Below are 11,777 nucleotides of genomic sequence, written 5' to 3'. Positions count from 1 at the left end.
GTGCATACCGTGTTTGTTCTTTTGTGATTGGGTTACCTCACTCAGGATGATATTCTCCAGATCCAGCTCTTCCCTCTTTCAATGAGCTAGTTTGGGTTTCATCTTCCACAGTGACAGGTATTTAAAGGCAAGGGTGGTGTTTCTCCTTTGAAGGACACATGCGTGCCTGGAGATACCATAGAGCCTGTGGGAAGAAGCAAATCCCTTCAACAAGTGGTTAGGAAGAGATGAGAACATGGCTGCCTTTTGACCAGTCCTCACTGGCTCACAGAAAATGCGGATTTTGTGGTTCTCTGTGAGCTGTTTGGAAGTGTGAAATCTTTAATGAATGTATTTTGAAAAATCTGGAAATTATATGTCAAAGACAGGGGACTTGCTGTAGTACACAACCTGGACTGTGTTCCAAATTTTTAGTGCCACGTTTGGGTGGGTGTTTATTCATAGTCCTGATGTCTTTTCTTGGCTGAGGGATTAAGAGATGAAAAGATATTTTTAAATGGTAAGTAGTCATTGCAGAGATTCCAAAGGCTAGTAGTTGGTAAAGTTCCAGGTAAGGCACAGTTAGCAGCTAGGTTGAGGTGACAGGGACATAGTCACTCCATTACACTTGTCTAACCTCTTTAGATTGCTGGAGGAGAAAACAGCGGAAAAGATGCTGACCTAATATACAGCTTGGAGCCTTGAGTTCAGACACAATATGGGGACTGAGCTCCTATCTGACGCTGAAATATTGGCATTTTACCCCAACTCAGCCTTGGATGTTGTGGTGGTCTAAATATGCTTGGCCCATGGAATAGCACTATTAGGAGGTGTGGCCTTGTTGGAGAAAGTGTGGGGTTTGAGGCCCTCCTTCTGTCTGAGGATACCAGTCTTCTGTTTGCCTTTGGAACAAGATGTAGAACTCTCAGATCCTCCTGTGCCATGCATGGCTGGATGCTGCCATGATAATGGAATGAACCTCAGAACCTGTAAGCCAGCCCCAATTAAATGTTGTCCTTCATAAAATTTGTCTTGATCATGGTGCCTGTTCACAGCAGTAAAACCCTAAGACAGATGTGTATTTACTAAGACAGACATGTATTTATCAGGATTCCCTAGAGAAACAGATCATCATGGGCAGGAATTGTGAGGAATTGGTTCATGTGGTCATGGAAGCAGAATCCATGGGAAACCCCGGGGAAATGGATGTCACGATCCAGCCTAAGTCCAAACTGAAAATCAGGAGCAGATGTAAATGAGAGGCTATGTTTCAGCTCACCCAGAGGCAAGAGGAAAGGGAAATTTCTCACTCACTAACTTCCATCCTCTTCAGGCCTCAGCAGTTGCATGACACCATCCACACTAGGAAAGCCTTACCTGCCTTACTACATCCTGGTTCAGATGGTACCTTATATGCAATACCCCCAGACACTGAAGGCAGTGTGACTGGAAGCTCACACAAATCAAAGTGACCTTAGCCATGGTCCTGGGCACTGCCCTTGGGTGTGGACTCCAACATCTGAAGCCAGCCAGCAAGGAGGATCAGACTTGTCCTTCTTAAGGACTCCTGGATTTTTTTCCAATGAGATCCCATGCGTGTGACAGGAATCCTCTGCCCCGGTCCCTGGCAGGTCCATCAGGAAATCATCAGGCTGCCTTATTCATAGATGAGCACCATGTACCTCATATGTTAGTGAGACTGAGCATCCTGGATGCACAAAAGGGCTCCTTGAGTGTATTACAGGATTGTGGAACCAACTCCTGATGTCATCATAGCAGCCCCTTCAGTACTAAGACATGCTCAGGGAACCTGTCCATAGTAGGCAATGTCACTTCTGGAGCTTTCTCAAGATAGAGTAGCCAGGAATTCAGAAGTTTTCCTCATAATTATTTGTTCTTACCTTCTGGGATCTTCTGAATGTCCTGCCTGCCAGCAAGCCTGACAGCTGTGTGTACCTTGGGACTGCGGCAATGTTCCTGTATGTCTGTGGGTCCTTACACCTTCTTCACGTGAAGTAGGATGTGGGACAGGTTTTTGGCTTGTAGACCCTTGAAGCACTACATGACCTTAGTACAGGACCTGAACGATGTGTCATCTTAAGTCCACCCTGTTTCTGCCCTGCTGCTTACTTGGGTCTTCGGTTCATAGTAGACTGTGGTGCTGTAGACTGAGTCTTGATGGAGGACTGTCCTTCCCAGTTCTGGGACACTAATTTCAGGAAGCTGATTGGCTGACTGAAAGGCCAGCCAAGCCTCTTCCTTGCCCAGGGGCTGAATCAGAGATTGCCACTGCCCAGGAGGACAGTCCAGCCTAATGCCAGGAATGCCTGGATGAGTGTTGAGTGAAGGCATCTCACCTACCCCTTCCTCTTCTTACTGTCTCCCTGTTTGCTTCTCTCTCCTGTCCTTTTTGTACCCTTCCTTCCGGCTCTGCTTGGGAACCAAGGTCTCTATCTACTGACAATCTAAAGTAAACGTTAGCTTTAGAAAACACTCAGGAAACTTTAGCCAAAATTCTGTAATATCTCTGCTCTAGTTGGCTTGCTCAGCCTTGTCTCGCTCAGGCTTTGTCTCTGACCATAGCAAGTCCAGGGGAAAAGTAAGTATAGGAATGGCTGGCCTGATCAGATACATAGTTCTGATGCAGGAATTGACATCACTAAACTGAAAGAAAGGCATTTTTCAGGCAACACCCGGGAGCAGAGATGGTTCAGACTTATTGTATCTCCTCCACAGAGAACATTTTGCTAAACTGACACCCAGAAGTCATTAGATTTGTATGTGTGTAGCATCCACCGTTGGGGTCCGACTCGTCTGCTGAGTTGTAGAGAAAGGGAAATAAGTTACTAGGAAGTTGGTTGTCCAGGGTAGCCTGCACTTCCTGCATTGCTGTGTGTAGCAATTTCAACTGCCTCCATGGTAACTCTTCAAATTCTTGCTGTTCCAAATAAACTACTTCAAGGTTTCAGGAAATAAGAGAAGTGAAATATTTGTTGGTTTCAGTTGATTGTGACCAGTTGGGGACTCCTTCAAGTGTCCCTGAGAATCTCAGGAGACTAAGTTTCCTGCGGTAGGGACTTACTGTTTGGTCCTCCAGCACCTATAGTTGTAGGCGAAGAACTAGGGTTGACAGGAAACCGTGGGAATCCAGCTCATTTCCAAGTGAGTGGCTCCAGTAGGTCCCTCTTTTTGTCAGTGACCACAGCAGAGCACAGCTGGTACAAACTTGAGGTTGATTCCTTGAAGACTTGGCTCACTGGCCTAGAAGCCTGCTGGGGAGGGGAAGGCCTATAGGGGATGGCGGGCCATGAAGAAAGCAGAGGGAAGTCCTGAGCAGACTCTCTGAGGCGCGTGGGATCAAGCACCCTTCTGTTGGCTCTTACATACTTACTCGCTAGCTCTATGTGGGGTCCCAGTGACCTCCACAACCCTTAACTCGTAGAAAAGACACCCTGCTCTGGCTGACCAGCTACCAGAGCAAGGCAGGAGTTTACTGGACCCGACCTAGAGGTGCAACAATCCAAAACTCTCCCATCCCGGTCCCACCCAGCCCCCGCCACACCTTTGTCCCTTTGCCTCGGGTCTAGTCCCCTAACCAATCTACCCCCGCGCCTACCGGGCGGGGCCCCATTCACTCGCACGCAATCGCAGCCATCGCGTGACGCCTGTGGCCGCAGGAGGAAGCCGGAGGCGCCAGGCACGCGATGGGGGTGGCAGAGTCCCAGAAGCTCAGCCTAGGCTGGCCTTAGCCGCGCTTAGAGGCGGAGCTGCCTCTAGGGGTTGGAGTTTTGGGGGCGGGGGCGGGGGAGGGCGCCTGAGGATTTGATCAAATTCTGGGTTGAGCTCGAGCTGTTCAGCGGTCTGGCACAACACGCATACTGGCTCCTTGGCCATCGTTGCTTAAGTCCTCTGGAAGCCTTGTGCAATCTCTGAGGTGCTGGGAACGTTGCTCCTCTGCAGGGAGACAGACCATCAGGAAACGCTCTAGGCTGGGAATCTGCACAGCTGCTGCCTTGGTTTATATCGGACCCACACGGGCTGAATCTTCCTGTTCTCTCACCCATCCCTCAACTCCAAGCACGTGAAGACAGCAGCTCATTTCACTCTTGCAGTTTCCATGGCACATTTTCCAGGAATGTCCCCCAAGGACTCTAGTGCCTCCGTTTGGCTGCTAGTCTCTAAGTTCCCTATTGACAGAGGGGAAGCTGAACAGATCTTGAAGAAGGAACCGATAATGTGGACCCCTCCGAGGCCTCCTGAAGACACATTTGAAAACTCAATGTATTATTAATGCCTCTGGTGTAGGAGGCCCAGATTGGAGAGATAAGTGGAGAAGAAGGATTGGTGGGGAGGCTTCAAGGAGTCCGATTCCTCCACCCCTCTGCCCTAGAGCAGCATTTCTCAACCTGTGGTTCGCAACCCCTTTGGCAAACCTCTATCTCAAAAGTATTTATATTGTAATTAATAACAGTAGCAAAATTACAGTTACGCAGTTGCAACAAAAAAGAATTTTATGTTCGGAGGCTCACCACAGCATGAGGAACTGTATTAAAGGAGAACACCAATTAGGAAGGTGGAGAACTACAGTCTGAGGGGCATCAGAGGCTCAAGTTTCCCAGGAGGGATCTGAGTTCTGACAAAGAAAAATGTAGTGAACAGAAAACCCAGTCTCGCTAGTTGAAGGAGACAAAGGTGAGAAATGGAGCCTTTTGAAAATGGAAGAGAAAGAAACCAGGACCCAAAGTTCATGTCGTTGCCATTGGGGTCACAGTTTCATAGGCTCCCCTGGAGAGGGTGGCCTATTACATAGGGCCCTTTTCCCCTGCTAAAACCCTTGCATGTGGGCACGACTGTCTGAAGTTTCCATGGACTTTCTGGGACAGTGGAAGCTGCCAGCCACAGAGGCAACAGCGTTGGGTGAAGCTAGAAAGGCTCTAACTCTGAGGACCAGGTGTAGGTCTGTTGTGCAGTAGGACAGAGTATTAAACAGTATGTGGATCCCAGAGTAGGAGAGTTGCCTGGGAGCCTGGATAACTATTAAGTTCTAAGGATGCCTCAGACTTCTGGAGATGTTGAAAGCTCCAGAAAGAGGGGAGTTCAGTTTCATGGGACCAGTTGATGGTAGACTGGTAGGAACTACTCAGAAAGGGAGACATGGAGTCACAATGAGGCTCAGATTCTAGACAAGAATTGCCAAGCAGTACCACCACCCCTGGGCATCAGGGATTGCCAAGGCCAAGCCTCATGACACAAAAATGATAGAACTTTGATTTGAATGCTACTTTTATTTCTGAATAATACACACAGCCCAGCATACCCATCCTTTTCAGCATGAGGTGGGCTGTGAACAGGCAATGAGATTACTTTTAAGAATGCTGTGCCCTCAACAATGGAACTTTCTGTCTGAGATTGGGTCTCCTGGATGGTAGAGGCAGAGTCAGCTTGCCATAGACTAGATTCCAGCTTAGAGAACCTTGAAATTTCCATCCCAAAGCCATCAAACCAGACTTGGACAGGGGTACCAAGAAGGTGAGTATCTTCATAGGTCTAGGAGCAGTTTTTGGAGGGGGTGAGCATCTTTAGGGGACTTCCTTTACCTCCAGATGAGGGCACTTGGCCGGCTCCCTTCCAGGGGAGATGGGGGTATGGGAGATAGGTGGACTCAGGGAGCCTTGGCCTAGCCTGGAAGCAGATGACAGACCGGCTCTCTTCCAAAGGGCAACTACCAGTGGTGTTGGGATACCATGGTATTGGGTCTCAGAAGGTACTTGCAGGGACCTTGGGATCCTTGTTCATAGAGAGAACCTGGCAGAAAGCCATACTTTGTCTGAAGACTGGGTAGATGGGAAAGCCAGAAGCAGTTTCCAAGATAAGGCAGAATAGTATATGAGTTTGGGTACGTTTCTACATTAGGCACCTTCCAGGTCCACGCTGGCCTAGAGCTTCAACTGGCTCTACCTGCCAATCATAGGACTTTCTAGGACTTCATGGTGATTCTGCATATCCTTCTTAGGACAATAACATCGCTGAAGTTGGGCATATAGCAAGAACAATGGGGTAAAAGTCAGGGAAATACAAGAAACATGTGACTTAAGAACCACCAGCAGGCCTGAGCTCTGCAGAGAGCTTATTTGTTCATTCTTTTCTGACAGCCTTGCAGGAGACATGTGTGTGGTCAGCTCCAGCCTTGTCACCTGAAGACCACTCACACAGAGGGTTCCCTGTGCAGGAAGGACGGCTGCTGCTGGAGGTAAGTGCACACTTCACTGCAACACCACACACGCATGCTTTGTAGTGTGTGTGTGTGTGTATGTGTGTGTATGTGTGTGTGTGTGTGTGCACATGTGTGTGTATGTGTGTATGTGTGTGTATGTGTGTGTGCATGCATGTGTGTGTATGTGTGTGTATGTGTGTGTGCATGCGTGTATGTGTATGTGTGTGTATGTGTGTGTGCATGCGTGTGTGTATGTGTGTGTATGTGTGTGTATGTGTGTGTAAATGTATGTATGTGTGTGTATGTATGTGTGTATGTGTGTGTATGTGTGTGTGTGCATGCGTGTGTGTGTATGTGTGTGTGTATGTGTGTGTATATGTGTGTATGTGTGTGTGTATGTGTGTGTGTATGTGTGTATGTGTGTGTGTGTGTGTGTGTGTGTGTGTGTGTGTGTGTGTGTGCGTGTGTGTTTCCTGAGAAGAAGCTTAATAACACCAAAATATCTTCATAAGCTGGTTGCCAGACTGGCCTAAGACTGCTTAAGCTGGGATCTGTGGGTAAAGATCAACTTCACGATGGAGTTGAGGGTTTCATCATCCTCATGCTAAATCTGAGGCTCATTTGCCATCTCATACTCTCCAGTTTACTCCCTGATGAAAGAACATAAATATTAAGCCATTTGTTTTCCAATTAAAAAGAGTCAATGTTGAGTTTCTAGGTGGGTCATCTGGGGTCCTGCACAAACAGGGCCTGACAATTCTTGCATTTCAAGCTGGCATTCAGGCTTGATGGGAACTTCCATTAGGTGGAGCTTTTTCTCATCTGACGTGAACCCCAAGGTTCTTTGGTGCTGGGATTTCTCTGAGCTATTCAGGCTTAGTCTCTTACATCTCAGGAGATGATCACAGCAGAACATTCTTTGACATAGGACATGACATAGGGGACAGTTGTATTCCTATCTCCCTCATCCTCACTGGGCCAGGCCTTGGGTGAGCCTCTGCTGTCAGTACAGATGGCAGGAGCTGATAGGTTCTCGCTTTTCTCCATTCAGTGCTATGGGAAAATCTGGCTTTTTGTTCATCATCTGTCAGATTTGAGGCATGGTCTCTAATTGTTCCTACTTTAGATGAGGGAGGGAGAATATTGAGAGCCCATAGAAGGGATAGCACCTTTCAGGGTGACACCCTCACAACTCTTACTTTTTTTCTCTTTTTTTAAATTGGAAAACCGTATGCACATATACAGGAAAAAGAGGATACTGGACAGCCAAGTGCCAGGCCCCATCCGTATGATTCATCTGCCTCCTGTAAGGGCTTCTGCACCCTTAATGTCTTAGATATGCTTTGTATTGGCTCTTCTTGCTTGTCATGTTCTCCTAACTCTGCCATTTTTAGCCAATCCATGGGAACTATGGTTGAAACAGTGCTCTGGGTCTACCTCAGCCACAAGTAACTTTGAAACATTGTATTCACAGCATTTTCCACAGAATCCAGTGGGTTCTGGGGACACCCAGGATGCCTACGGGAGACAGTGTCTAGGGCTTGGGTGAGGAAGCATCTCTAAGTTCTATTTCTTCTAATGAAGAGTTTGTGTTTGATGAATCTATAAATCCTACACTTTAAAAAGATACATGGGGTAGGCTAAGTAGGTGGCTCTGAGTTTACGAGCACTTGCTGTTCTTCTAGAGGACCCTGGTTCAACTCTAAGTACCTACATGGCAGCTCACAACTGTCTGTAACTCCACCTCCATGGAGTCTGACGTCCCCATACAGATATGCATGTAAGCAAACCACCAATGCACATAAAAATGAAATAAGAAGAATCATTAAAAAAAATTAAAATACACAAGAGACATGTGCTCAAAGGGGCCCATACATAGCAAGCTGTGCTTGCTCAGAACAGCCTGTGATCTGTTTCAGCTCTTTGTAGCTCAGTGTGGATAGACCCCAGTGGGACTAACATCTCTTTGGGGAGTACTGCTCTTCAGTTGAAGAATGTGCAACTTTATCATTTATGTGCTAAAACAAAAAGCATATTTTTAAGTTATTACTTTTTCTCTGGTATTGATCTTCCTGCCACTGCTATTAAAATCAGAGCTTTAAAGGGTATCCTGGTTTGAGTTTTATTCTTAGAAAAAGATAATTAGCAACCCCCTTAAATATCTTTTCAAAATTAACATTGATTTAAAAAATTCAAACTCATAAAAATCATCCTTAAACTTTGGTACTGAATTGTAAAAATACATAGTATGCACACAGTACCCAGGATACTTAAGTTGTCTGACCCAAGTCCTAACCAGGGTGCATGTGTCTTTACCACTCCTGTCCTGTCTCCCTCCTCATATCTGTACTTCCCTCTATATCTCCCTTTTAGACTCCACACCTCCACCCACACTCTGACCCTCACCACCTCCCTCTACTTCTCTCTCCATGTCTCCAGCTGTGCTTTGTTTAGGACCAGGCATGTTATGTTATGTGTTATATGTATATCTTTCTTTTATTTCCAGGACAGAGAATTCAAACTACAAGGCTAAAGATGCTTTCAGAGGGTTCCCACCTCTCTATGTTCTTGAGTTGCCTGGTGTTATCTCTCTCACTTGAAGTCATTTGGTGTGTGTGTGTGTGTGTGTGTGTGTGTGTGTGTGTGTGTGTGTGTTTGTGCGTGCTGGAATCTCATGGTTTGAACTAGTATTTCCTTGTGGCTGAGGGTGCCAAGAATCCTTTCTCTATGCCCATGTATCATATTTACTAAACTGTTCAAATTCTTTGCACATATAAAACTATACTTTTTGCCTTCTTACTATTTAGTCTAGAGAGCTCATTCTGGACACCTGTCCTCTGTGAAATTTGTGAAAGTTCTCTCCTACTCTGTGGCTTATTTTTTCATTCTCTTGACAGAGTGATATATAGAGAAGTTATTAATTGTTAATAAAGTCATTTATTAATTTTTCTTTTTGTTGGTCATGATTTTGGTGTTATATGTAGAAACTCTTTATCCCAAGATCACAAGATTTGTCTTTTATGTTTTTTACAAAAGTTTTAAGTTGTTTTTACATGTATGTATGTATGTATGTGTTTACTTATTTATTCATGGTGTGTGTGTTTGTGTGTGTGTATGTGTGTGTGTTGGTGTGTGTTGTTAGGGGAGATGACAGGACAGCTTCAGGGAGGCCATTCTTTTCTTCTACCGAGAGTCCTGGGTATCATACTCAGGTTGCCAAGTCTGGTGGCAAGCACCTTTACTTGCTAAGCCACCTTACTGGTTCACTCTTCAAAGTTTTGTTAAGTTTTACGTTTTCCATTCTCTGAACTTTGTCTGGCATATCAACACGACCACACTTCCTAATTCTAGTTGAAGTAAGTAAAATTGTTCTGGACACCAGATGACATGAATTTTTCCAGTTGTGTTTTCTTTCAAAATTGTATTGCCAGGATTGGAAAGATGACTCAGCGGAGCGGTTAAGAGCACTGAGCATTTTCCCAGAGTTCCTGAGTTCAGTTCTCAGCATTCATCCATATGGCAGCTCATAACCATCTACGGTCTGTAGTTCTGTGAGATCCAATGCCTTGTCTGGTGTGCAGATAGACATGCAGACAAAACACCCATATAGTAAAATGCATAAAAAAAAACTTTTAGAAAGATTGTTGTGCCTGTTTCAGTTTCTTTATCTTTCCACATACATGTTAGCATGATCATATTAGTGTGCATAAGAATGCCCACTACGGGCTGGAAAGATGGCTCAGTGGTTAGGAGCATTTGCTGCTATTGCAGAGGATATAACTTTGGTTCCCAGCATGCACATGGCAGCTCAAAACCATTGGTAACTGAAGTTCCAGGGGATCAATGCCATGTTCTGGGCCTCCATGCGTACTTCCTGCACTTAACACACACACATGTGCTTGCTTAATACAATAAGCAAAACACTTGTTTACATAAAATAAATATTTAAAAAATTCTGCTAGGATTTTGACTGCAATTATTAAAACTGAAGTCAATTTGAGTGGACTCCTGAACAGGATGTGTGTCTCTGTTTATTTAGGTCTTTAATCACTTTCAACAGTTTTACCATTTTTCATTTCATGGATCCTATGTTGGACTTATAATTAGGTACTCAGTGTTTTTTGTTGTTTCTATTTATGTTTTTTTTAACTTTAATTTTTTGTTGTTGGTTGTAGTAAAATATAGAAATGCAGTCTCCTTTCTAGTCATGTATTACACGACTAATACATTAGTTAAGTAGTTCTGGGAGCTTTTTTCATAGATTTCATGGAATTCTGCTTTACTTTGGTTGTATTGTATGATGATAGAGATACTGTGCATTAGAAATGTTTATCAGTTTGGGATCTCTTGCCTGGGAAAGACCATTTCATTCTCAGCATTCATTAGTTGCCTACAGCTCTTTGTCTAGGGTTGAGACCCCACTATCATGTTAGCATGCCTATTGGTGTTATCCTGGTATAGAGCTTGTTTAGGTAGCCATGTTGATGAGATTTCGAGGGTGCAGCTTCTCTGACATTCTAGGAAATGCAACCTCACTGTAAACTTCCTGTTCCCCAGTTCTTACAGTCTTTCTACTCCCTCTTCTACAATAGTCACTGAATTTTAGGTGCAGGAGTTGTATTGTAGATGCACCAGTTGGGGCTGGGCAGCAAATGATCACTTTTCTCTTCATTTTGATTGGTGGCTTTCTGTAACCATCTCTCTCTGTTGCAAGGAGAGGTTTCTTGATGAGGGGTGAGAGCTACACTTACCTATGGGTATAAGGACAAACACTTTTAATGCAGTTAAGAATTTATGGAGGCATTTCTTAATTGATGTTACTTCCTCTCAGATGGCTTTAGTTTGTGTCAAGTTGACATAAAACTACCCAGCACACAAGGCATATTAAGTTCTCTTTTGAGTTGTTGGCCAGGGTTGTCCAAAAGACTCCTAAAACATTATAGGCTCTTATTATTATTCTTACTTGCCTCCAAGAAGTTAAAGGTAAATCCCTATTGGTAGAGACACCATGTACTTTGGACATAGGGCCCAGAGGCTCAGGTCTGGTTCTCACCTGAGAACTTCTTCCATGCAAACTAGCTTTCAGGGTTCTGGAAGAGTCCTACCTAGCTGTGTTGCTTATGAACTGAACCCAGGGCACAGAAACCATAAGATATCCCTAAGAGTGTATTAGTGGCATGGATACCTTGGGTGGTAACCAACAGTTCCCTAAATGCTTTTTCAACAAGAGAGAAGTCTTGCTTGGCACTGGCAACTACCTGGGTAGTAACTAATGTAAAATCCAGGGTCTTAGAGGAGAACACACAACTGCCAGTTGTGTGTTGACTAGTTTTATGTCAACTTGACACAAGCTAAAGTCATCTGAGAGGAAGGAAGCTCAATTAAGAAATGCCTCCTCAAATTCAGATTGTATGTAGACCTGTAAGACTTTTTCTTAATTAGTGATTGATAGAGAAGGGCTTAACTCATTGTGGCTAGTGCCATCTGCTGGGTCCTGGATTCTATAAGAAAGCAAGCTGATCTCCTTTTGTTGCCTAATTGCTCTGGCTAGGACTTCAAGTACAATATTGAATAGGTAGGGAGA

The 11,777-nt window shown here is 44.8% G+C and overlaps 1 protein-coding gene across 2 annotated transcripts in view; it reads left to right on the top strand.

Moving 5' to 3' along the window:
- The window catches only part of Ahrr (aryl-hydrocarbon receptor repressor), a 94,371-nt gene that overhangs the window by 34,188 nt on the left and 48,406 nt on the right, over nucleotides 1–11,777 (top strand). For both annotated transcript variants that reach the window (XM_031360397.1, XM_031360396.1), the window contains one exon: nucleotides 6,132–6,229. In XM_031360397.1, coding sequence (XP_031216257.1) covers nucleotides 6,132–6,229 — 98 coding nt within the window. The remainder of the gene's footprint in view (nucleotides 1–6,131; nucleotides 6,230–11,777) is intronic.

Source organism: Mastomys coucha, unplaced genomic scaffold (assembly GCF_008632895.1).
Source record: "Mastomys coucha isolate ucsf_1 unplaced genomic scaffold, UCSF_Mcou_1 pScaffold8, whole genome shotgun sequence".
NCBI classification, from domain to species: Eukaryota; Metazoa; Chordata; class Mammalia; order Rodentia; family Muridae; genus Mastomys; species Mastomys coucha.
The sequence above is the reverse complement of the archived record's forward strand: the minus strand, read 5'-3'. Positions and strand labels throughout refer to the sequence as shown.